Genomic DNA, 26776 nt, shown 5'->3' with positions numbered 1-26776 from the left:
GGGCCGGGGGCTGCTCAGCCTCGGGGCAGGCCCCACATCCGCCATGTTGAAGCTCAGCCTGGCCGCCGGCAGAGCCCGCCACCTTCTCCCATCGGTCTTTGCCGGCATAGGTCGGGAGGGCTGTCAGTCTCCTCCCCTGAGGTGATGCTGCCTCTGATTGGCCCCCAGGTGGTCAGGCTGCTGTGCTGCTGTGCCCGCCCTGCACCTGAGGTGATGGCCTTTGATTGGCCGCCTGGGCTGTCACTGTGTCCTGGTTTGGGACCCACCCTCCACTGAGGTGATACTTTCTCTCTCATTGGCTGCCGCAGGGGGTCACTCCCCTGCCCCACCACTGCCCGCCCTTCCCTGAGGTGATGGTTCCTCTGATTGGCTGTCTGATTACAGTCAATCACCTGCCTTGCCCTGCCTCCTCAAAGGCGATTGGCTGTACCGTTTCTACTGACTCCCCATAGGCTTCTGGGTGGACGTTGCCAGGCGACCAGCTCCGCCTTTAGGGTTCAGACCCTCCAATGAAACGCTGGGCCCTAAGGAAAGGCTCTGGGTCATAAAAGACAGGCTGGGACCCCAAAAATGATGATTTTGGCCCCAAAACAGGGGCTTTGGGCACTGAAAGCATGGGCTAGGATTTTGATGCCGGGACTAATGCCGACTCGCCCGCTTGGCAGAGCGCGGGTGCCTTTCCGTGCCCCGAGGTGTTTCCGGAGGGGCAGGGTGGGCTAAAGCTTCTCTCCTCCTCCCCTCCGGTGCTGTGGTCTAGCGGGGCAGCTGGGCCTGTGGTGCAAGGACACCCTGGGTCCGGCTGTGCTGTCCTGCAGGCAGCGGCAGAGGCCGGGAATGACGCTGTCTGCTCAGCACACGCAGGGCCGTCCCCATGGGAAGGACAAAAAAAAAAAAAATCATTCGAATACGGCCCTTTTCCAGGGGTCCAATTTCACTTCCCGAAGGCTCAGCCGAGCCAGCAGCACAGCCACCGCAGGCTCCATCTTGATGTTAGGTCCCGAGATGCCAGGACGTAGATGGCCTGAGCTGACAGGGAGCTGATGGAGAGTTCGGGGTCTTTCCCCAAGGGCAGGATGGCTGCAACAGAAGGAAGCAAAGCAGCCGTGAACCCCCACTGCCTGCAGAGACCCCCGGGAGTCCCCTCCAGACCATGCCAGCCCCACCCATCTCTGTCCCTGGCCAGGAGGAGCAGGGGAGACAAACAGACCAGCTGGAAGCTGCTGCTCAGGAATGCCCCGTGTGCCCCTGACATGTTCCCCGGCCCCTGAAGCCTTTTCCTGGAGCAGGGCCAGGCACGGCAGCACCCTGCCCAGCCTCTGTCCCCTGCCCCACCAGCCCCGGCCAGCACAGCACTGCCCCTACTCACCGTTGCAGATATCCCACCGCTCCTCCTTCCTTAGGTTCCTCAGGTGCTGTGCGGCCAGCCCTAGGCACAGAGCTCCCGTCAGACCTCCTGCTCCCCAGCACGCTCCCAGCAGCACGGCCCCTGGGGCTGCCAGCACGGCCGCACACCCTCCTCCCCCTCAGTGGGGCTGACCCCAGGGAAGGACAGTACCCGAGGGCCGTGGGACTGAGCAAGGCTCCCAGCGAGCCCACCTGCGGGGTGGGCCCTCCTCGGGGCAGCGGGGCTCCGGCAGCCACAGGGCTGCCCCTTGCTGCCAGTGCGGCGGCGGGGAATGGGGCCAGGCTGCCAGAAGAGGGACCCCAGGGGCTGTGGCTCACCGATGAACCTGATGGCCGCCTCTCGCAAGCTGGCCTGAGCGTCCTTCAGGTACGGCAGGCTCTGACACACATATTCTTCCACCCTGCTGCGGTCGCGCAGTACCTGGAGAGAGCACAAGGGCACAGGGCTGGTAGAAGCCCTCCCCAGCCACCAGGACCAGTCCCTCCTACCAGTGCCCTCCTTCCCACTGTATCTCACTGGGATCCCAACCAAGCCCGCCTGATTTGAACAGCTTCTAAGCTGCTCCTTGGTTGTGCATTCAGATATTTCTCGAGATTTCTAAGGTGGGCAGTGGAGAGGATAGGCATTTTTTTATGGTGTCTGCCATCTCATTGCTTATAGAAGCTCTCATTCCTTTTTGGCTTCATCAGCCCTGGCTTGAAGTACAACTCACCGCTTTAGAAAGTGAGAAACTGTTGGAGATGGCAAACCATGAAAGGAGAAAACTGGTTGGCCTGGGGTGAAACTGGCGAGACCATAAAGGGAAACTGTACCAGACAAAAGATCGGAATGTAGAGTATCAGGACAAAAGGGGAAAGGAGGGACAGAAGGTGCAGCTGAAAATGAGCCAGGGACAACTGGGGGTCCCAGTCCAGCAGCCCTGTACCTGCTCCGTGCAGCCTGCAGCAGGACAAGAAACCTGTTGCCCTGCCTGTACCGCCTGTGTGTGACTGGCTGCTGTAGTCAGGCAGACCTGCAGTGCTCCCCAACTGGTGTGCTGGTTCTGGCTGGGATAGAGTTCGTTTTCTTCACAGTAGCTAGCACGGGGCTGTGTTTTGGATTTGTGCTGGAAACAGTGTTGATAACACAGGGATGTTTTCGTTCTTGCTGAGCAGTGCTTGCACAGCGCCAAGGCCTTTTCTGCTTCTCTCACCGCCTCACCAGCGAGTAGGCTGGGGGTGCACAAGAAGTTGGGAGGGGACACAGCTGGGACAGCTGACCCCAACTGACCAAAGGGATATCCCATACCATATGACATCACACTTAGCAATAAAAGCTGGGGAAAGAAGAAGGAAAGGGGGGATGTTTGGAGTGATGGCATTTGCCTTCCCAGGTAACCATTATGCATGTTGAAGCCCTGCTTTCCTGGGGATGGCTGCACACCTGCCTGCCCACGGGAAGTAGTGAATGAATTCCTTGTTTTGTTTTGCTTGCGTGCACAGCTTTTGCTTTACCCATTAAACTGCCTTTAGCTCAACCCACGAGTTTTCTCACTTTTACCCTGCTGATTCTCTCCCCCATCCCACTGAGGGACAGTGAGTGAGTGGCTGTGTGGGGCTTAGTTGCTGGCTGGGGTTCAACCACGACACCTGGAGAGGACAGAGGAGGGATCGAACCTCACCAACCAAGGGTTTTGTTGGTCTGCGATAACTCTGATTCTTCAATGATTCAGACATTAATACTGGAGCAGAAAAGGATGGTCCCACTCATTTGCGCTTTCTCTTATCTTGTAGCTATTAAAAATGCCCGAGAGATAGTAAATGTGTTCATTAGAAGAAACAGGTCACATGACTATTTCCTTGTTTCACATATCTCTGTTTTCAAAAACACTTCAAACCACACTGAGGCTGTAAAGGGAAGGTCTGGACCCGTCCTGTTTGTGCTGACTGGCTAAGATTCCCCCTGTGTCCAGAGCAGATGGGAACGGGCTGTGTCTCCCAGAGCGGTGCTTGTGCCAAGCCCCTGCCCCCCTTTTACTTGTCGAGTAAAAGGCAATCCATTTCAGGGGCGTCAATGCACTTTGCATGTACAGAACACAGGGAGCAGCCCTGCTTGTGGCTGGCAGACGGACAGGAGCTTGTTCACACACAGCAACTCAATCAGCTGCCACTGCCAGAGAGACCCACGGGTCACAAAGTGCCCCACCATTGTAAGGGGATCGCTTTTAAGGGAAGCCCAGCCTGACTAAAAATGAGGCTTCTGGGCATAAAAACGAGGCTTTGGACCCTAAAAGGAGGGGGTTGGACCCTAAAAAGAGGGATAACAACCTAACCCTGACAGGAGTAACAGCCCCTCCTGCTGCTGCCAAAAGGAGGAGAAAGTCCCTCGCCCATCCCATGCCCCACCTTACACAAGCAAAAGCCCATGGACCGCAAGGAGGGCTCCGAGCCCTAGTCAGCCGCATGCGCGCAGCTCCCTAAGGATATACATTTCACAGCTTCCTCAGCTGGAAGCCTCCACGGCGCAGGTCATCTCTCAGCAATTTGAGGGGAAGAGAGGCCTCCAAGGAGCGGGGAGAAGAGGCCTGGGTTTTGTTCGAGCAGAAGACACTCCTGAGAAGAGCGATTCCTGCCCTCCGGTCCTGGCCCTTGCATTAATCTCACTATATTGCGCTGCAGATTTCTGGCTGCAGATGGAGCACAGCACAACTCCTCCTGCAGCCTTTTGCTCTTCCAGTGAGCAGCTTGAGCAGCGCTTGGCCATCCCCATGGCATGCTGGGAGCTGCAGTCTGTCGCCCCACGGCTTCGCTCCCTGGAATTGTCAGTCTCTACGAGTACTAAGACGACAGCTCCTCATTACATGTCCTGAGTGCAGCTTCCACCGACTGTCCCCTGCTACACACCAACAGCAACAGCACTGTCCTCTCCCCTGCCCATCTCCACGCTCGGCAGGAGCTGTTCACACAGCCCTGGCAGCCGGCCGTGCTGCCTGAAAATTCCTGCTGTGCTGCTCAAGGCCATGAGAACTGTCACGCTACGGCTGTACCCACATCACTGTTCCTCATGCTGAGGGACACTGCCCATTTCTGTGTATTCCCACCTGCCTACAGCCAGCTGTTGCCTTCTGTAGCATTTTGGAAAAGCACCCTTTTTTTTTCTGAATGCCTGCTGTGATGTCACTACAGGACGGGCCCAGAGTCCATGGCTGGTAAATTCCATAGTGATGCAGAATTGTGTAGGGATGAAAAATACCCAGTAACAACAATTTCTGCTCTGAACTGGGGCTTAGTCCCTGTGCAAGTACAGCACCGATCCAGATACGAAACTGAGGGTGTCAGTTAACCCCAGGTGCCACACACACTGTACCTTCTTCCATCGCCTCCTCTCGATGAACGGTTTTCCAGCCTCTTCCATCTCATCCCAGCTCAGATACCCGCTCTGTGGCTCAGGGCTGACTGGGGGCTGGCGACCCTCGGGGCAGCAGCAGGAACCGCTCTGACCCTGGCTGTGGGGTTGTCCCTGGGGCTGAGCACTTGGGCCCAGGACTGGTGAACTGGGCCATGGCGGGGCCCGTGGGCAGTGAGGTCTCCAGGGCTCCCCCCAGCCCATCCACACTGGGAGATACATAGACCAGGACCTACAACTGCCCTGAACCCCCACACTCCAGACCGAGAGGCAGCCAATAAGAGAGTGAGCCCATGCTGAGTGACCCCTCAGGCTGCCAATAAGAGAGAGTATCACCTCAGGGAAGGGCGGGCCCCAAACCAGGGCAGAGTGGCAGCCCATATGGCAATCAGAGGTCACATGTCAGGTGAAGGGCGGGCACACTCCAGGGCAGCATGACCATCTGGGGGCCAATCAGAGGCAGCATCACCTCAGGGGAGGGTGTGGCCAAATGAGGGAAGAGTCACAGACCAGGCGGCCAATCGGAGGTCATCACCTCAGGTGCAGGGCAGGCACAGCAGCACAGCAGCCTGACCACCTGGGGGCCAATCAGAGGCAGCATCACCTCAGGGGAGGAGACTGACAGCCCTCCCGACCTATGCCGGCAAAGACCGATGGGAGAAGGTGGCGGGCTCTGTCGGCAGCCAGGCTGAGCTTCAACATGGCGGATGTGGGGCCTGCCCCGAGGCTGAGCAGCCCCCGGCCCAGGCCCGGGGACCCTCTTCCTGCCTTCCACCCCTCCCCCCTCTGTCCTCTCCCCCCCCCCCCCCCCCCCCCCCAGCCACCCCCATGTTCCTGAACCCCCCATCTGCATGGGAGCTGCCAGCTCCCACAGAGTCAGTATCCTGTGGCCGTGCCACTAGACGGCAGCCATGGGCCACAGGGCTTGTCGCCGCCATTGCCGCTAGCCTCTAACTGGCAGTGATGAGGACGGGATGGTGAGGGCAGTGGGATGGCGGTGGGGTGGCTGAGAATGGGTGGGGGGTGATTGCATGCCATGGAGCTGCCCGCCATCACCTCCCCACATCCCCTCCCTGCAGCCCAAGGGCCCTGCAGCAGCCTGCAGGGTGGTGAGGAGGGGCAGGACATGGCCACCATGCAGTGTCTCCTCCCTGAGTAGGGGGGGATGGTGGGGCTGGGGTCTTGCCCTGAAAGCAGGGGAGGTCCCAGGGCTGATGCTCTCCCCCTCTCTCCCCACAGCTACTGCACATCATCTCCTTGCTGACGCTGCCTGACCTGCTGAGACTGGGCCAGACCTGCCGCTACCTCCACAAGGTGTGCGACAGTGAGGCCGCCTTGTGCCACCTCTGCACCCCTCTTGCCCGCCGCTGCCAGCACCCGGCCCTGCAAGAGGGCTGCCATCCTCAACTGTGAGTCCGCCATTGCCAATGGGGGGGATGGTGGCACCTTGTCCCCCAGCAGCAGGCACACAGTCCTTTCAGTTCACATACACACAGGATAGAGAGTAAGATCACACAGAGAGATCGTAACCAAAAGATTTAATCAATATGAGTGTTGATCAGGCAGTTGATGGTCTCCTGCAGTTGCCTGGATCTTTCTCCCAGCTGCGAGGCCAGGGCAGCTAGTTTAGTAATTTTCTGCTGCAGCCTCTCTGCCTCCTTGCATGCTTCTGGGGAGCCTGCCTGTTCCAGGAGGTGGCTCTCCCTCTCAAGGGCACTCTGTTGCCTCTCCAGGGCTTGCAGAACTTGCTTCAGGCGGGTGTTGTGCTCCAGGAGCTGGCTGCGTTTGCTGCCGAGCAGCACCATGTCTTCCCTCTCTGGCATCTGGAGCTGAGCACCTGCCACAGCCTTGCATGTTGTTTGCTGCCCTGTGCTGTGGCTGTCCGGCAGTCTTTCCTGTAGTGCCACCAGGGCCTGGGGGCCATTTCTGCCTGAGGAGCAGGAGCTCTGCGTCTCCTGGTGACCCTGGAGCTCAGAAAGCCCTTTGGGCTGGGCCATGCCTGGGGAGGCAGGCAGCTTGCCCTTGAACACCTGCAGGATGTATTTGGTGAAGAGTCTCCTCTCCAGCTGCAGCTGGTTCTGGAGGTGGCGGATGCAGGCAGGCTGGTAGCCATCTGTCTCCCAGGGTAGCCTGCTGAGGACATCCTGGAGCTTGCTTTGGGCCTCCCTGCCGCTCCTGGTGGGCCTCACCATCTCCTCAGCCAGCTGCTGCTGCAGGTCCCGTGCCTGGCGAACGGCAGCGGTGCACTCCCGCCGTAGCAGCTCCTGTCCCTCGCGGAGCTCGGCCTCCTTCCAGCGCAGCAGCTGGCAGGTCTCTGCCTCCCGCTGCCGCTGGTTCAGCTCCTGCAGCCGCCGCACCTCCAGAGCATGTTGCTGCTCCCACTGGGATTGCAGCCGGTCTGCCAGGAGCTGCTGCTCCCTCTCCAAAGCCACCTTCAGCTCCCGGGTTTTGGCAGCGAAGCAGCGGCGCAGCTCTTGGGTGCGGAGCCGCTCTTCCTCCAGCTCAGCCCGTAGTGCTTCCAGCTCCCTCCTCTGCTTCTCCTTCTGTGCAAGGCTGCCGGGGCCTTGTGCTGGGCGCCGGCGGGGCGAGGGGTGGCTGCATGGCACAGGCCCCTGGCCTGCAACACCCCGTGTCATGGCGTCGGCCAGCAAATGCTGCTGCCAAAGGTCACCAACGGCTGCGTTGCCTGGGTCTGTGAGGGGTGACAGACCCCTGACCCTGCTGCAGCCGCTACCTCCCTTCACTGTGCAGAAGCAGAGATGGCTGGGGTGGGCGAGTGTGGCCTTATAGGTGTGTCCTGCCTCGAGCTCACAGTGGGGGGGGGGGGGGGGTGGCCATACGGCCTTATATGGTATGTCCTAGTCTGAGCTCACAAGGGAGGGGTGGGGCCATATGGCCTTATATGGTATGTGCTGCCCCGCCCTTGCACACAAAGGAGGTGTGTGGCATTTAACATAAGAAAATTGACCCTGCAGACCATCAGTAGCAGAACTGTGCGGTGCCACGGAGAGGTAGCTCTTGATGGCCCTGGGAATCCCTGGGCAATGAGGGAAATGTTGGAAGTTGTTTCTCCCTCCTGGTGGGAGCACACACCGGGGCTTTGTTGTCCGAGAAGCCCGTGGGGAGTGCTCCTGGCTGGACGCAGCTCCCTTGGCAGATGCTTGTGCTCCCCTCTCAGCCCCCAGCTCTGATTCGTGCCGTTCCCCCCAGCCAGGCTGTGCTGCCGGCTCTTGGGAAATGGGGATGCCGAGGGTGGATGGTTTTCCCACAGCCAGGAAGTTCCCATCAGCCCGTCAGGGATGTTTTCTTGCAGTTACAGGTTTTAAAACAACCCAGGGAAGAAGTTTTCCAAGGAAAGTTGACCCCAGAAAGTGCAGGGTTGAGCTCAGATTGCTCGCTGCATGGATTGTGCCTGTCCTCAGCCAGGCACACAGCAGCTTTTGGATGAGGAATGGGGCTATTCCAGGCTGAAGTGAGCAATCAGGATCCAAGGTCTGTTTTGTTTAAGGGAATCAGGTGGAAATGTGCATTTGGAGCCTTCTTGGTTGCTTACCCTTTTGATTTCAGTGCTGTCCTCTAGTCCGAACATTGCAGTGATTTTGCTGAGGCATAAAAAATAAATGAGGAAAGCAGATCTTCCTCACCCACACACGCAGCTTCCCCTCAGCTCAAGGTGAACAAACAGAATCTCTGGGGGTGCGTTGTTTTATTTAAATGTGTATCACATATCCAGCATCAGGGGAGCTGTGTACAGCTAATGGCTGCAGGTGCCTGGGGCTTGACCAGCGTCACCTGGAAGGGGAAAAGGAGGAAAAGGTGACCATGGGGACTTGTTCTCAGTTGGTCTGGGTCCCCGTTGCCCTGCACGCCCCCTGAGCCAAACGCCGATTCTGGCCAGTCACTCTGCGTCTCTCTGTGTCCCCTTTTGGTCAGGGCTGGGTGTGGGTGCAGGGGAGGTTCAGCGTCCTGAGCGAGCAGACTTGTCTTCAGCCATGGCCGTCTGTCCTAATGAGGGTGCTGATGTGCACTGGCCATTCCTCGTTGCACACTGCTGGTGTGTGCCTTGCAGCTTCCAGCTCGCTGCAGCTATGCCTGTGGCAAGCTTATTGGAAAGCGCATGTATTAGCAGAGCATTTGAAATGTCCTGATGCTGCTAGTCATTGGCTTTTTTTCTCTCTTGGGGGAGGAATGTGAAGAAAAGAGAAAAATAGTTTAGGAATTGCTAAAACACATGCCTCAGGTTTTATGAGAAGACTAAACCAAGTGACCAGAACCATCCCCTGTGCCTGAATTGTTGCCATTTTAAGGTCAAAATCTTTAAAGACCCCTAGAATGGCCTCAATTTATTAGGGAAGGAAAAAATAAAAACCCCTTGCTCTCATTGGATCAGGGACTTACAGAGTGTTTCTGGACACAGGGACCTCTTGTGGCACTGACAGTCACACTGGCTGACCCTGTGTTGTCCTGTCCTCCTGCAGGGTGGTGTGTGTTTATGTACTGACAGGAGCTTTGGAGGTTCTCATGTGTAACTACAGAATAATAGTATGATTCTTACTGTGGTAGTCTGAGGATTTGAGGGAAACAGTATTTGGGGAAGAGAAGATAATTTTAATTAGCAGTTAGATTTTTTACAACGCAGTGTTCATGGGTCTCTGACAAGATGATCATGGAGGTAGTGGCTGAGATTGTGTAATGGAAATTCTTTTGTTCTGGAATTTAAGCCCAAATCGCCCTCTAATAGTCTTAGTCAGACTGCTGAATCTGGAAGTATGCAGATTCTCTTCTCAAAACTGGAGAAAATGCAGATAGAGGGAGAGCCTGTTTGGAAGTTGGAGTAGTTTGGGGACAGAGGCCAGCTGGGGCCTGGGGCCCTTGGGGGTGGGGGCTGTTTGTCCCCCGTGCCCTTGGCCTGGCGCTCACAGCTGGGAATGGACTTTCCAAAACCCTGCTGGAAGGATCCAGATGTGGCCACCCCTGGCACGGCCTCAGGGTCTGCTGCCAAGCTGCCTTGAAATCAGCTCTTCCCAGCAGGACGTTGCCCAGGAGTAACTTTGAGTGTTGCTGTTGTCCTTCAGGAAGCATGGCACACAGCAAGCACAGCAGAGCTGGGCCTGTGCCAGGAGAAGACTTTAATGAGAGCCGGGGCTGATGGTGACAGTTCCCAGCAGGTGTCCAGCTCAGGAAGATGCAGGTAAGATGACAGAGAGGGGACACGGGCTGGTTGTCACTTCTCTTGCAGGAACAAGATTTAACAGCAGAAGGGAGGCCTCACAAGATGGCCCATGAGGTGAAAAAGTGCATTAGGAGCTGGCGTAGTCAGGATGAGAGCAGAGGGAGAAGAGAAGGAGATGCAGGTGACGTGGCTGGGACAATGGTTCCAAGGTAGCAAGTGCCACTCAAACAGAGAGAGAGGCAGAGGCATTGGGAGGTGGTGGAGTGGGTGAGAAAGGTGCCTGGGAGAGAGGAGAGCAGGGGGAGACGGGAGACAGAGATGGAGACAGAGGGGAAAAAGGCGTGGTGTTGGGAGTGAGGACGCTGCTGCTGTGCAGGTGGTTGTGAGGTCAGAGGTGTGTGAGGAGCTGATAGGGCAGGAGCAGTCCCCTGGCTTTTGCATGTGCTTGTGAGGTCAGAGGTGTCTGAGGAGCTGATAGGGCAGGAGCAGGCAGGTGTGAGCAGCCATAAAGGCGACTGGGTAGGAGGGGAAATGACTGAGCAGAAGAATGTTCCTGTGAGCCCGGGACCTGTGAGCCTGGCGACCAGAAGCATCCTTGAAACGTGCAGCCGGGCGCTTTGCAGCACAGCGAGGTACCGAGAACCCAGACACCTCCAGGTCATCTCTGAAGTGAGGCTCTGTCTGTTACGGTGTTGTTCCACATTTGGGCTCTGTTTTGGAGTTGGTTCAGTTTATCCGCCCAGCTGTGGGGTGGCTGGGTCCCCTTGGGATGGGTTTGTCCTCTCCTCTGGGATGCTTTGGCCCTTTCTGAAATCTGTCTCATTCACTTTATACCAGCATTATATCTCCATATAGGCAGTCTCTCATCAGTAGATCTGCTGCTATTTCAAGCAGAAGTTCCCTCCCTCATGATAAGGTTGTAGTCACCTGCAGTAGTATACACCTACTTGGTTGTTGCTGTTCTATTGACTCTTGCTGAAAGATCGGTTGTTGCGATACGATTGATGGCTGCTCTTCTTGGCTGCTGCCATGCTATTGAATGATCCTCTCTCATTGATTCCTGATAGAAATGGGAAGCAGGTCCATGTCCTGTAGCTCCCCAGGGCTCCTCACAGGCATCTCCAAAGTGTTCTGTCCTGCTGTGGAGGGCGCTGAAGTCCTGGGTAGCAGCCCCAGACTCCACCAGGGGAGACAGCCAAAGAGTTTGGTGTATGTTGGTGGCAGGTCCATGCCCGATAGCTCTGTGGAAGTCCTCCCAGGAATTTCCCAGAGTCTTTTGGTTTCCTCTGGAGACAAGTGCATTCCCAGGTAGCAGCTCCAGAATCTTCTCAGGTACCTACCCAGGGAGCATTGTGTATGTTGGGGGCAGGTCCATTCCTGTTGTCGCGTCAGGACTTTTCCCATACATCTGCTGTAGCATTTTCATTTTCTTTACAGACAGCGAAAGTCCCAGGTAGCAGCATCACCATTTTCCTAGTTAAGTTAGTTGAAGAGTTTTCTTTGTGTTGGAGGCAGGTCCATGCCCGATAGCTCCTCAGGAATCCTCCAAGGAATGTGCCGAATGTTTTGGCCTCCCATGCAGACAGCTGAATGTCGCAGGGAGCTGTCCCAGCGTTTTCCAAGGTGGCTACCCAAGGTGTTTTGTGTATGCTGGAGTCAGGTCCATGCCCAGTAGCTCTCTGGGGCTCCTCCAAGGCATCTCCAGGAGTATATGGGTTATCTCTTCAGACAGGTGAATTTCCAGGTAGCAGCCCCAGACTTTTCCAGAGTTGTTACCCAAAGAGCATTGTGTATACTGGGGGCATGTCCATGCCCCGTAGCTCCTTTCAGCTCCTCCCAGGCAGCTCCGGAATGTTTTGGCCTGCCCTGGAGACAGTGGAATTTCACAGGTAGCAGCCCCAGACTCCTCCAAAGAGTCCACCCAAGGAGTTTTACCAATGTTGGAGGCAGGCCCATGCTCTGTACCTTGCTGGGGCTCCTCCAAGGCAAATTGGGAGCATTTTGACATTCCCTGCAAATGGCTGAATTTCCTGCGTAGCAGCCACAGACTCCTCCTTGATATAATTACCTGAAAACTTTTCTTCCTGTAGGACTCAGGTGCATGCCAGGTTGCTCCATGGGACTCCTCCCAGGCATCTGCAAGAGTGTTTTGGCCTTTTCAGGAGACGGAGGAATTCCCAGGTAGCAGCCCCAGACTCCTCTAAGGTTGATAGCCAAGGTGTTTTGTCGATGTTGGAAGCAGGTCCATGCTCTGTACCTTGCTGGTCGTCCTCCAAGGCAGCTCCAGGAGTGATTTGCCCTTCCCTGGAGACAGCCGATGTCCTGGGTAGAAAGTGCATTTGACTCCTAGGTAGTTACCTGAAGAATATTCTTCATGTTGGAGGCAGGTCCATGCCTGGTAGGTCCCTGGGGCTCCTCTCAGGCATTCCCAGGAACATACTCATTTCTCTGGAGACGCGTGAATTCCCAGGTAGCAGCCCCAGACTTCTCTAAGGGAGCTACTGGAAGTAACATGTAACATTTACATTACATTAACATGACATTACAGTAATGTTACATTAAGTTACAGTAATGTTACAGTAATGTTACATAACATTACATTACAGTACATGACATTACATTACAGTAACATGTAACATTTGGTAAGATGTTGGAGGTGGGTCAAGGCCAGTGGCACCCCGGGATTCCTACCAGGCAGCTCCAGGTGAGTTTTGGCCTCCCCTGGAGACAGCTGAATTTCACAGGTAGCAGCCCCAGACTCCTCCAGGGGCTCCACCCAACGAGTTTTGTCAGTGCTGGGGGACGGTCCATGCCATGTAGTTTTCTGGGACTCCTCCCAGGCAGCTTAGGAGCTTTTTGGCCTTCCTTGGATATAGCTGAAGGCTCTGGTAGCAGCCCCAGAGTCCTCCTAGTTAGTTACATGAAGAGCTTTCTTCATGTTGAAGGCAGGTCAATGGCCAATATCTCTCTAGACTCCTCTCAGGCATCTCCAAGAGTGTTTTGGCTTCATCTGGAGACAGCTGAAGTCATGGGTAGCAGCCCCAAACTCCTCCTAGGTATGTAGTTATTTTTCTCCATTTTAGAGGCAGCTGCATGACTGGCAGCTCCCCAGGAGTCCTCCTAGGCATCACCAAGAGTGTATTCACTCCTTCTGGAGACATCTGATGTCTTGGGTAGTAGCCCAATAATCCTCCCAGGTAAGTTGTTGAGGAGTTTTCTTCATGTGGAAGGCAGGTCCATGTCTGGTAGCTCCCCGAGGCTCCTCCCCGGTACCTCCAGGAGTGTGTTGGCCTGTGCTGGAGTGTCGTGAAAGTGTGGAATGCCCCTCACTGCAAAGAGAGAAGCATCAATGTGTTGTATTGAGGTAGAAGAATAATTTGACAGGGTTCAATAAATCTGATGAAAATTAAAAATGTTTAACAGTGGTTTACCATGGCTCAGTATGTTTGATGGCAAGGTTCATTTTATTAATTACTGCATAGATAACACATACAAAGGAATATCAAGTGAGAATCGAGTTGGAATGATTCACAGAGAAACCAGAAAAAAAAATTGTAAGGAAGACCTTCTGGATGAGTCACAAGGTTCAGAGTGGACCCCTTTTTTTTCGAAACTCCTGATCACAGAATCACAGAATCGTATAGGTTGCAAAAGACCTTTAAGATCATCGAGTCCAACCATAAACCTAACACTGCCAAGACCACCACTATATGATGTCCCTAAGCACCTCATCCAAACTTCCTTTAAATACCTCCAGGGATGGCGACTCAACCACTTCCCTGGGCAGCCTGTTCCAATGCTTGATAACCCTTTCAGTGAAGAAAAATTTCCTAATATCCAGTCTAAACCTCCCCTGGCGCAACTTGAGACCATTTCCTCTTGTCCTATCACTTGTTACCTGGGAGAAGAGACCGACCCCCACCTCTCTACAACCTCCTTTCAGGGAGTTGTAGAGAGCAATAAGGTCTCCCCTCAGCCTCCTTTTCTCCGGGCTAAACAATCCCAGCTCCCTCAGCCGCTCCTCATAAGACTTCTGCTCCAGACAAATGTAGCTAAGGTAGCTTGATGTAGCTTAGGTGCGGCCAGGTCCAATCTTAGTCTCAGACTTGGATGAGGGTTTATGTCTACTGGAATTACCTATACAAAGTTTATAGTAATTAATATTTAATAGCTACCTGGATTAGTAATGTTTCATGAATATTAATTCAGCATGCTATTGGTCACCTAGCAAAGATCTGCCGTTGGTAAGAGGTCTCTCTGCCTCGAGGAGCAGGCTTGAGAGGTGTCCCAGCTCAAGGGGAGATCACCGCCGTGCAGCCACACTGCCTAGCAGGGAGAGCTCAGAGAAGGCTCACTGAGGCTGTCACAGTTATGGAATAAAGCGGTTGGCTCGTAGTCAAATGACATGTGATGGGAAAGGTATGCATGAGAGTCCTTGTACCCACAGCTTTCTGTGTTCCTTGATAAATGAGTCTTGGAAAAGCCACCCACTATTTATGTGTTAATCGCATGATCCGTGTTCCAAGCTCACAGGCATCGATGCTCACTGTGTCACTCTGCTCCTTTATGGGTTTTAAGAGAACAGATTTGAACTAGAGGAGTTCTTGGCCTGGCTACGGCTCAGGCCTTCACCTCCTTTGGAGCCTGAACCAATCTACTGCTAATTTTGTAAAGGGGTTGAGTACATCCAGCACAGGGCTAATGGTTTTAAACTGATGGGGGGTAGATTTAGATTAGCTATTAGGAAGAAATTCTTTACTGTGAGGGTGGTGAGACCCTGGAAGAGGTTGCCCAGAGAACTTTGGATTCTCCCTCACTGGAATTGTTCAAGGCCAGGTTGGAAGTGGCTTTGAGCATCCTGATCTAGTGGAAGATATCCCTGCCTATGGCAGGGGAGATGGCACTAGATGATATTTAATGTTCCTTCCAACCCAAACCATTTTATGATTCCATGATTGTGTGAAATGGAGGCCGTAGGGGATATAAAGATGAGGTCTTGCTCCGACAGGGGCAGATCTGGTGGGAAGACGCCAATCGAATTTCGCATTTGTAGTCTTGGTTATGTCTTCTGTCTGTTGTAGAAACCGCTCCAAGAAAATACCTGAACCCCAGAGGAGGCTGCAAGAACAGCCCTAAACAGAGAGCAGTCTTTCTCCAGGCACTCTGATGTGAAAATTGGAGAAGGGGCTTCTTCCTCGCCGGCACCATCATATGCCCGTTCCTTCCTCAGTCAGTGGGGGGCCGGCAGCAAGCAGGCGAGTTCTGTGGGACCACAGAGTCTGCCTCGTAGGACTAAGGTAACTCTGGGGAGGTGGGTCAGGGCACCAGATGGACAGTGGATTTCCTTCGGGGATCTTGGCATTGCTCTCTTTTCCCTCCCACACTGCAGCTTTCTTCATGGTTGCCACACTGCTCCCTCTCAAAGCATCCCACCTAGATCCATCCCATTTGTCTGCCTTTGGCCCTCCTGGTTTTGCAGCCCTCCAGGAGAACCTTTGGGAGGCCCCTAGCTGTGCCCTCACACAGCTTCTGGGGTTTCCCCACTGTTCTGGCCCTTTCAGGAGGACCTTTTCACAGCTTCTTTTGTCCTAGTTTCATCTGGGATAGAGTTAATTTTCTTCCTAGTAGCTGGCATAGCGCTGTGTTTTGCATTTAGGATGAGAATAATGTTGTTAGCACACTGATGTTTTAGTGGTTGCTAAGTAATGTTTACACCAGTCGGGGACTTCTCAGCTAACCCTGCTCTGCCAGGTGCACAAGAAACTGGGAGGGGGCACAGCCAAGAGAGTTGATCCAAACTGGCCAAAGGGCTATTCCATACCATATAACATCATGCTCAGTATATAAACTGGGGGAGTTGGCCGGGGGACAGTGATCACTGCTCAGGGACGGGCTGGGCATCAGTCGGTGGGTGGTGAGCGGTTCTATCACTTGTTTTTTCCTGGGTTTTGTTCCTCTCTCGCTCTTTTGTTGTTTGCCTTCTCATTACTTTTTTTCGTTGTTGTTGTTCCAATTATTAAACTGTTCTTATGTCATCCCACGATTTTTCTTACTTTTCCTCTTCCGATTCTCTCCCCCATCCCAGTGCGGGGGCAGGCTGAGCGAGCGGCTGTGTGGTACTTAATTGCCGACTGGGGCTAATCCACAGCCCCGGCTCCTGTTCAGCTTGGTGTCCCAGGTCCTTCTCTGCAGTTTCCCTCTAGCCAGTCAGCCCCAACATATCCTGGGGCATGGTACCGGTGTTGGTTTGGGATGGATGCAGTTTGAACACCTGCAATGTGTAGATGTAAGGGAGTAATTTCTGCTTCCTTTGTAGCCACTGAAGGACGCCTTTATCTAAAAGGCAGATTTCTTAGGCTCATCCCTCCTTAGGACTTTTCTGAAAGAAACGGACACTTCCATTGGAGAAAACCATGCCCTTGGAGATAGTCACCCCTGGAGGGGTTATTTGTGCTCTTGGCTACCGGAGCTGTTGCTGTTGGCTACATGGTACCGGAGCAGGACTTTGCACTTCCCTTGGATGAACCTGAGGTTCCTTTCAGCCAGTTTCTCCAGCCTCTCCAGGTCCCTCCAAACAGCAGCACACCAGTCATTCCTCCCAGTTCCGTATCATCATCAGACGTGCTGAGACTGCACTCTGCCCCGTCATCCAGATCATTAATGAAGGTGTTGAAGAGAACTGGACTCACTGTTGACCCTGGGGTACCCCGCTGTTTACTGGACTCGGGCTGAACTTCATGCCACAGACACAACCCCTTGATCCCAGCAGTTCAGCCAGTCTTCAGTCCACCTCACCGTGTACTTCTCCAGTCTATACTTCATCAGCTGGTCCAGCAGGATGAGGACATCCTCATCTGAGGGTACTGGAAAAACCTGATCTATTAATTGCAACATACGGAATGGGGTGGTGAACCTCTCAGTAACTTCAAAGCACTGGGCTAGCTTAGCCAAAGTGCCTTGTCAGAGACCCTGATCCACAGGCAAGAACAAGGTTCACTGGAGTGGTGTGACCAGTGAGGTGGTGACAATCTTCTGCCACAAGGCCAATAAACCATATGGCAAACCCTGACACTAACCCTCACCCTAACCTAATCCCAGCCCTAACCCTAATTGGTGTAGAAATACCAACACCTGTCTAACTACCACCTTAACATCGTATCAGGCTGAGATTCCCATGGTAATGTCATGTAAAAAAAGCAACAGACCAAGAAATTTGGGTACAGAGGCAGCAAAAGTGGGGTGGCCAAACAAGCATCTTAGTGTCACCTTGTCAGGCTTTTAGTTTTGATTTTCTAGTGAGAGCAGAGCGCGAGGCAATTCCCTAGGACAATTCACTCTATTCACACTGTGCTTCTAAGATGAATGCATGAGTAATGTCCATCTGCTTTTTTTGGAATCGTGCATATGAATTATCAGGGCTCCTCCTGTGTTTCCAGGCACTGAAATCATTAAAAAAAAATATTGAGGAAAAAAGAGAAGAATACCTCTGTCATTTCCTAAAGGAAACAACAGCACTGGGTAGATGGGGCATCAGCTTCCTGTGGCACTGGGGAACTTCCGATGTGTTCCTTCATTTGAGTCTGATCTCTGGACTCTGTGGCAAGAGGCAGAGGCAAAAATCACCTTTTAGGAAGAAGCAGTGAAATCTATCCCTTCTCATCTTTGTGTGTTTCTCTGGTTTTTGGGGCTGCTGTCTGCATGTGAAAATCACAGAAGCCAGCCTTAGTACTGATGGCTAACACTTCCAGTTGAGCACCATGTTTAATGGTGCTTTAAAAGCCCTCCATTAAGAACTACAAACTTCTGCATCACAATGTGACTGAGCTTTTTAGACTTTACCTTCATGAACAGATAACTGAGTCCTAGAACATTGACATGGGAGAGATGACGCATTAGGCATCCCACTCCCAAAGCACTTTTCTGGTCTTCTTTTGCCTGCTAGTTTCTGCGTGATTGGGAAATGACACCTCTAAAGCCTAGCAGCAGAGTGCAAAGGGAAAGAAGTGACTTCTTAATCCCAAGGGAGTGATTCTTCTCTGGGGCATGTGGCCATGATGGAAGGCAGCACTTGGGGTAGGTCTCGCTATCCCTGGCTTTGCCAGTATTAGTCCCATTATGTGTGTGACGGGTATGTGCATTGAGTCTTCAGAACTTCAGGAGCCAGGGATCCCAGAATCCCATCTCCTTGGTGACCCAGTGAATGTCAGCCATCACCGACTTTCACAAGCCACTCTCCTGAGCTCAGTGCAAGCCTTCCTTAGCTACCGTCCCGGGGTTCAGTCACGATTCAGCCTCTCGGGGCTGTTTCCTCCTCTGTCAAGGATGTTGTCCTTCTCCTTCTTCAAACCCCAACATGAGCACCTGCTTAGTGGGTAAGAGAGCTAAACGTGAGAATGAGCTCCAGCACGGGGCTAGCATGATGAAGCAGGTAAGCTCAAAGATCAAAGAAGACAGAATGACTCTTTCTACTCATTAAAATGTTGACTAGGATTCGATTTGAACACCTGCAATGTGTAGATGTAAGGGAGTAATTTCTGCTTCCTTTGTAGCCACTGAAGGACGCCTTTATCTAAAAGGCAGATTTCTTAGGCTCATCCCTCCTTAGGACTTTTCTGAAAGCAATGGACACTTCCATTGGAGAAAACCATGTCCTTGGAGACAGTCTCCCCTGGAGGGGTTATTTGTGCTGTTGGCTATAAAGCTGTGGAAGCAGAATAGAACTATCTGTCTGAAGGGCTGGATAGCTCAACCATTAGGAATAAAAGAACATATCATGTGCAGATGGCTATTTTTCATTTGCAGAAAGAAAAAGTCTGTTTGTGCTTTCTGCGCTTGGGTTCACACTCAGAGCCTGGACAGAAAGCTCACGTTTGAGAAGTACGAATGGGAAGGTAGACAAGGACTGTGTCATGTCACTGGGCTGCATACCTCTATATTTATACAGATAATTTAGGCCCCATTTTTTAACAACTGTATGACTGAGTCTGACCAGGGGAGTCTTACACCACTTTATAGCCAACAGCACAGAAAACCCCTCCAGAGGAGATCATTTCCATGGAGATGGTTTTCTCCAATGGATGTGTCCACTTGATCAGCTAGTTCAGCCTGGAGAATAAATGGCTTTGGGGTCACATTGGGATGGTTCTTTTTTAATCATTTTTACTTTTTATTTTTTTTCCAATACAAAATCAAGAATTTCATTTCAGGGTAAGATGCATTTTTTTGTTGGTGTTGCATAGAATGACCGAAAAAAACAGGGGAGGGTGACCTGGTAGACATGGACCTAGTAGACAGGTTCCTGACCTAGCAGACAGCAACCTGGGGCAGGTGAGATCAATGCGACTGGGATGGTGGGCTTTGCTCTTGGAGTCCAGCAGAGCCTTGTCAGGGCTGTGTGAGGTGTCCACACGTGAGCTGGCCTCACTCACTGCTCGCACACACAGGGATGGTCAGAGGCTGGAGTCCTTCCCTTGCACACGCAGGGGCAGTGCATTGCAGCAGTCTTAGTGTCTGTCTGGCTTCCTGCTGCCATTCCCAGAGGGTGGGAGGCACCGCAGCCCCGCGCTGCATCACCCTGCTCTGCACTCGACTCGAGGAACCCACGGCATGAGGAACGGACACGGGGACCTAGGTGCAAGGCAGCACATCGCAGTGGTGGTTGTCCAGGGGATGTTAATGGCAAGCTGCAGGTCTGTGACAGTGTCCCTCCTGCTGTCATGCTCAGGAGGTCCCCACCACCAGCAGCCTGCTTCCTCCCTGGTCCAGTCCTGCTCCCCAGGACAGCATTAGGGTCCTGGCCCTGGGGCTCCTCTTGTAGCTGCGGCTGCCCCAGAAGCACAGCAGCCTGCCCCAGCTGGACACACAGGAACGGGATGCTCTTTTTATTTCTCCCCTCCACGGCCATGGTGCCCTGCTCTTCTCCCTGGACATCCCTTCTCCCCTGAGAGCCTTTCCCCAGGTGAGTGTCTCCATGCTGGCCTGGCTGGCCGTTCCTGCACCCCTGACCATACTCCCCACGGGGCCCTGAGCTGGCGGTGCTGCTCTGCAGAGCGAGGGGGCTGTGGTGCCCTGGGGCCATGGGGTGACCCTGCAGTGGCCATGCTGGGAAGGGTGAGAAGCAGACCCAGCCAGACAGGGATCGCTGCTGCTGAGCCCCTTTCCATCTCCCACTTACCAGCTGGCCTATGGCCAAGGAAGGTGCTTAGGAAGATCATGAGACGTTTCCATATGACATTTCCTCAGCCACCTCCAGAGTCTCCTAAAGAGCCTGTACATCACAGTACCCAAAGCTGTGCTACCTGTCCCACCACGTCACCACAGTGGTTCCCTCAGAAGCTCTGTCATGGACTAAGGGGCTCCCGACCCTCCTGGCTGTGTCCCAGGCTGAGGGCATTGGTGCACATTTGGGTTGCAGCAGCTCAGCAAAGACTTCTCATGGAGAAAACTGGAACCAAGCACCCAGGACCCCATGTATGCAAAGGCTTTGCTTCAGAGCAAAGACATGCTGGGAAGGATGGCAGGTGGCAACGTAAGGATGAGATGAGATGCTCGTGAAGACAACAAACCCTGCAGTCCCCAAGGCCAGAGGAAAACAGGCCTGGGCCATGCCAGCCTTGCAAGAGAGCAGTCTGCTGCCTGAGGGGACTCTGCAGCACCTTGTGCCAATCTCCAGGAACACAAGGTACCTCTGAGAAGGTCCCTGGGTGAGGTAAGGCTGCAATCCAGCCAGACTGTGGACATCAGTGGTGTGGGGTTTTCTTCATATGATCACGGGTGGAGGTGGGGAGAGGACAGGGGAGAAGAGAACTGCCAGGGGTTGAGAGTATAGGGCCATGAGTGGAGACCCTGGTGTGATGTGCCTCCCAATCTTGCAGCAGCCCTGGCTGTAGATGAGATGGACCTTGCCTCCTTGCCAGAGTGTTGGCATTCCTGTGCTGGCAAAAAGGCACCGGACCACTTTGGGAGGCCCTGGTGTGTCTGCCCGGCCCGCACTCCAGCGGGACATGGCTTTCCTGGAGGTCCTGTGCCATATTTGCCAGCCACATGCAGTTGCGCTGGGCACCCCAGGCACCTGGCATGGCACCAGAGGCCTTTCTTATGCCCTTAGAAAGAGCCTTGCAATGATATCGGTGCCTGCAATGCAGGGACGTGCCCGTGCCTGAGTTTTGTAGTAAGCTGAGCTCTAGTGAGTGCAGTGGAGGGAGCCCAGAGAGAGCCCTGACCCTTCTTCTGCTGCACTCCTCCTTTTGGCCAGCTGGAAGGCCAGCAGCTGCCATGGACATGTGAGTCTAGGAGACGTTCAGATGCCCTACCCATTGGGTGTAACCTGAGGTGACCAAGGGACCCTCCCTCCCAGCCCCCCAGCTCATGCTCAGGCAGGTGGGGGTGTCCCATGGATGCTCCATCAGTGCTTGCAGACACAGCCACAAGTCCTGGACCACCCCTGGCACCTCAGATGCCACCAGGTGTTGGTGTGTGAGCAGCTGACTGCCACCCTCCATCCCCATGGATCACAGAGGGAGCTCAGGGCAGGGGCTGCTCTGCAGGCACCTATTTTGTGCACGCTGAGCTGAAGCAAGAGGAATCTCAGCTCCTGTGGGGTGCATGGGGAAGAGCTGAACCCCCCTGCAGTCTCTGGGCTCCTCACCAGAGAGGAAATACCTGATGGACTCAGCTGAACCCCTGCCCTGCACGGTGGGGAAATGATCCCTGCCTGTCACTGCCACGGTGTCCTGGCTGGCAAGGGGACAGGGGTAGGGGTCAAGGGAGAACAAATATTGAAACTCATTGTAGACCCCCATGGCGTGTTAGGGCAAATCCCACTTCTAAACTCTGTCTCTCCAGTGTTCAGAGAGGGACAGTCAGTGATTGCTTCAGTTAGCGTGTGCCTACGCTCCCCAGGAGAGACCCTGCTGCCCTTCAGGAGACGTCAGCCCTTGGAGCCCCAGGGACACGTGGAGGGAGCCCAGAGGGGGCAGAGAAAGTGCTGCCTTGGGCTGGTCCTCTGCTGCTGAGCTGGGCTGGGCTCCTGGCATGGAGGGAGCTCCTGGCAAGTGGGCAGCGCTGCAGAGAGACAGCTCTGCCCAGGAGCAGCTCCTCTGCAAAGGGCAGCAGGGCTGAGGGCACTGCCTGCAGGCAGCGAGGGGAGAGCAGTGAGGCAGAGAGAGGTTAAAGGCAGCCTGGGCTTGGAGGACGCTGAGAGCTCACTGGGGGAGAAATCTTCACAGCCCTTGACAGTGTAAGTCTGTGGCTACAGGGCAATGCAGCTGCAGTTGCTGGAGGGATCTCCTAAAGCTGGCACATCCCACAGCCCATGGGATCTGTAAGTACAATTCTCACAGTTTCTCTAGTGCAGAGGATAAGGACGCCTTCTGGAGCAGGGCTTCCTTGCTGCACCGTCAGAGGGACAGGGCATGATGTGTCTCTGGGTGCAGTGCAATGCAGAGGCTTCCTGGAGCAGCCTCCTAAAGCAGGCATAGCCCATGTCTAATAAGATCTGCCAGGAAGGCTCTCGAGGCTCCTTCGGTGTTGAGGAGGACGGGCTTCAGAGCAGGGCTTCCGTGCCGCGCCGTCAGAGGGACAGGGCATGACCACTGCCTTCTCCCAGGAACAACCGCAGGGGTGTGAAGCCGGGTGTGCAGGCAGGGGTGCCCAGGGCTGTCCTTCGAGCAGGGTCCCTGTGCCCCTGGGTGCTGTGTGCCACGGCAGGGAGTCTGCTGCCTGCCAGGGTCAGCACTCAGCCTGCCCGGGGAGCTCCCCAGGGCTCTGCCGGGAGAGGCTGTGGGTGGAAGGAGCCACCCCCGTCAGGGCAGGGTCCTTCTGCTGTCCCAAGGGTGCTGCATGGGTCAGGGCTGCTCACAGCTCCACATCACCCCCAGGACATTTCCCAGGGGACTTTTCAAGAAGCGTGTCAAGGCAGGGGCTACCTTGTGTAAAGGTGTTTCCAGTTTCCTGCTGTGCTGGTGGTGGTGGTGGCGAATGGTGATGGTTCTTTCAGTTTTGGACGAATGACCGAGACTCCTACAGCGTTACAGTGAGTTATCAATAGGTTCCCAGGAATCTGATAAAGTTCCTTCACCCATTCCTTTGCCTACAGAAAGCACCAATGTCACCTTTATGGTGTCTTCAGGGTTCATCTGAGGTGCTCCTTAGGACTTGCCAACACACAGATGGCCCTGGCCAGTGCCCTGCTGCCAGGAGGAGTCTGCAACGCAGAGCTGAAGCACCCAGTGCGTGGGATGGGCTCTGTGAGCACTGGCAGGGAGGAGACATGGGGACAGAGAAAGGGCTCCTGGCAGGGACAGCTCCAGGCAGCAGAGACAAGGGCAGGGACTGAGAGGAAAGTGCTGACAGCAAAGGCTGAGGTGGATCTGATGCCTCTTCCCCAGTCAAGGCCCCCTGGGCTCTTCTCCCACCCAGCAGAGCCTCTGCCCTCCAGGTCAGGGCTTCCAGGGCAGGAGTTGCCTCCTCTGCAGCAGAGGAGACTCTCCCGAGTGCCTGTCTGCCCATCCTGGCCCTGCTTCCCTTGGCACAAGCACTGGGGCATTTCTCTTGGTTTCCCCACCCCTCCCTGGTGCTGCTGCTCTTGTTTTCAGGCTCTCTGGGAAAGGGGGTTTCAGCTGCAGCTCAGCAGCTGATCCTGCAGGTCCTGCCATGCTCATGTTTCCGTGGGTGCAAGGCGGCTCTGTGGGGCACTGGGCAAAGCAGTCCATGGCATGGGGATAAGGCTGACTGCCCGTTAAGGACACCCCATTTTTAGGGCATCCAGAAGAGCACAGCTCTTCCCTGGGGAGGGGAGGGTGGAGATCATCTGCCCTTTCAGGCTGGATTCAGCTGATCCCAGCAGAATCCAATTTCCTTTCAGGGGAACATCTGAGTGTGATCACCATCCAGACCAAAGAGGTGTGAGCCAAGGACAGCTGGGAGCAAGACTGATGGACAGACCAGCTCTCCTCCATCTGCACTAAGGGTCTGTCCTTCTGCCTCTCAGGACTCTCAGTGTAGCACTTGTGGTGTAGCAGAAATGCCAAGGATTTCTGCCTTCAGAAAACACTCCCCAGATGTGAGAGGGGCAACAGGAGCAAAATAAACAAAACAAAAGCCTTGCACCTTGCTTCTGCAGTTGGGTGAATTGGGAAGGACGATGCTGAAAAGCTCTTTGAAACCATGAGTAAATTGACCCTGAGATCACTCCTGGTTCCTGTTTAGCTGTGGCTGCACAGCAGGACTGATTCCTCCACAGAAGATTCCCCTGCTCCCCACTACACCCCAACCCAGCACAGACCAGAGCTCAAGCCAGGGAGCTGCACGAAGGCCTTCCTGGAAGGACCGATTCAACGTGGGCTCTGTCTTTCTCTTAGAAATGGAATAGCTTTTACTCAGAGAAGTCTCTCCTCACTTGTCACTGACTTTTCCTCCTTGACCAGGCCCTTTGCACAAAGTAAGCAAATGTCCAACAGCAGCTCCATCACCCAGTTCCTCCTCCTGACGTTCATGGACACACGGAGGGATCTGCAGCTCTTGCACTTCTGGCTCTTCCTGGGCATCTACATGGCTGTCATCCTGGGCAATGGCCTCATCATCACTGCTGTAGCCTGTGACCACCGCCTCCACACCCCCATGTACTTCTTCCTCCTCAACCTCTCTGTTCTTGACCTGGGCTCCATCTCCACCACTGTCCCCAAATCCATGGCCAATTCCTTGTGGGACACCAGAGCCATCTCCTACTTGGGGTGTGCTACTCAGGTATTTTTCTTTCTCCTTTTCTTGTCAGCAGAGTGTTGTCTTCTCACCATCATGGCCTATGACCGCTATGTAGCCATCTGCAAACCTCTGCACTATGGGTCCCTCCTGGGCAGCAGAGCTTGTCTCAAAATGGCAGCAGCTGCCTGGGGCAGTGGGTTTCTCAATGCTGTGCTGCACACGGCCAATACATTTGCACTACCACTGTGCCACGGCAATGCCCTGGACCAGTTCTACTGTGAAATCCCCCAGATCCTCAAGCTCTCCTGCTCACACACCTACCTCAGGGAAGTTGGCCTTGTTGTGGTTAGTGCTTTTCTTGTTTTTGGATGTTTTGTTTTCATTGTGCTGTCCTATGTGCAGATCTTCAGGGCTGTGCTGAGGATCCCCTCTCAGCAGGGACGGCACAAAGCCTTTTCCACGTGCATCCCTCACCTGGCTGTGGTCTCCATGTTTCTCAGCACTTCCATATTTGCCTATTTGCGGCCCCCCTCCATCTCCTCCCCATCTCTGGATCTGGTGGTGGCTGTTCTGTACTCGTTGGTTCCTCCAGCAGTGAACCCCCTCATCTACAGCATGAGGAACAAGGACCTCAAAGATGCTCTGTGGAATCTATTTGGATACATCCTACTGCAGCATCAGTAAGGTGCCCATCATCTTCATAGCACTCCCAGGGTATCTCAGGAAATGCCAAAACTTTGTGCTTTGGTTTGGTTTTTTTTTTTCTTTCTTTCTTTCCTTCTTCTTTTGTTTATAGCTTTGATGATATAATTTCACTTTATGGAATACTATTATGGCCCTCCTGCTTTTTTTTTTTTTTTTTTTGACCCAAAACCTCTTATACATAGGAGCCAGGCTCCATTTGATAAACACAATAAAGAAAACAGCAGAAAATTATTTTCCTCCGCTCCCACCTTTTGTATCTTCTGTGGTCATGGACAACAGCAGGACCGGGTCTTTCCCGTGCTGGTGTCTCCTCTCTTCCACCCTCTCCTGCTGTGCCCTTGCATTTGTGTAAGCCCTAAGGTCTCATGTAACTTGTGACAGTCCTGTTGCCTCCACAGTGGCATGCCTGTGGCTGCAGGAGGAGCAGGCCATGTGAGCCACTGTGTCAGAGCTGGCTTCCCTGCCAGCACCACCCTCACCAAAGGGGCTCCTCAGGACAGGGCCAGAGGACCGGGTGCCTCTTCCAAAGCTGGTGTCAGGAATACAGCCAAGGAGCTGCTCTCAAAACAGGTCTCTTGCTGTGCTCGTTGCCTCTTGCTGGGGCAACCAGAGAAATACCACAAGGACCATTCCATGGGACCCCCTTCAATTGGCCAATCTGCATGAAAAATATGGGCAGAAGCCTGGCGAGAGCGAGACTGAATATCTGTGGTGTGCCTCCTTAACCGGAGGAGAGCATATGATGTTAGAGCAAGGCAAAGCGGATGGCTTTGGGGGACCAGGAGTGTTCTTGAACGAGGGAGCAGCCCCTAACGCTGAGCCACACTCCATTACACGCTGAGTAGCTTATTGGGCAGGGGCACAGAGCCTTGGCATAGAGGGGAGCCACTGCTATGCCAATACGATCATGAAGCGAGCTTTCTACTGCCGTTACAAAAGCAGCCTGCCTGCAGGCTGTGAACGACAGGGGTGCACATGGTAATTACCCTCTCTCTGCCCGTGTAGACCCCCCAGCCATGAGACCCCTGCTAAGGGGAGCCCCTGCTGCCTGACAATCGTACCTCATTGCAAAGAGGGATGAAATAAGACAAAACATACAACATCACGCTCCGGAGGTTCAGGGCAGCCAAGCCCAGCTTTGACCCATCCCGACCTGGGCAGACTTAGTGCACAGCACTGTAAATCATTGTCGAGAAATGGGGAGGGATGAACCGACACCAGCAGAACAATCCCAAGCTGATGCAGACAGCAGAGTAAGTAAGTACTTACTCCGGCAACTAAGATGAACTCCCCAGAACCCCAGACACTTTCCGTGATCTCATGAACCCCCTGATGGAAGCTCATCAATGGGATAACACAGACGGCTCTCTTATCTATGTCCCAATGGCCTGTCAAAGATTACTAGT

The 26776-nt window shown here is 54.0% G+C and overlaps 1 protein-coding gene and 1 long non-coding RNA gene across 2 annotated transcripts; one reads left to right on the top strand and one right to left on the bottom strand.

The window, feature by feature from the left end:
* Positions 1–934: 934 nt before the first annotated feature.
* LOC142403922 (uncharacterized) lies at positions 935–1785 on the bottom strand. The gene is made up of 3 exons (XR_012773703.1): positions 1723–1785; positions 1367–1426; positions 935–1077 (listed from the first exon to the last, which is right to left on the bottom strand). It is a non-coding gene; the product is annotated as an uncharacterized LOC142403922 (long non-coding RNA).
* Positions 1786–24410: 22625 nt separating this feature from the next.
* On the top strand, positions 24411–25349 carry LOC142403930 (olfactory receptor 14A16-like). The gene has a single exon (XM_075490234.1). It carries the CDS (start codon positions 24411–24413, stop codon positions 25347–25349), a length of 939 nt encoding a protein of 312 aa, XP_075346349.1.
* Positions 25350–26776: the final 1427 nt, after the last annotated feature.

The sequence above is a fragment of the Mycteria americana genome, unplaced genomic scaffold (genome assembly GCF_035582795.1).
Source record: "Mycteria americana isolate JAX WOST 10 ecotype Jacksonville Zoo and Gardens unplaced genomic scaffold, USCA_MyAme_1.0 Scaffold_46, whole genome shotgun sequence".
NCBI classification, from domain to species: Eukaryota; Metazoa; Chordata; class Aves; order Ciconiiformes; family Ciconiidae; genus Mycteria; species Mycteria americana.
This window is presented reverse-complemented; position numbering and strand designations above follow the sequence as displayed.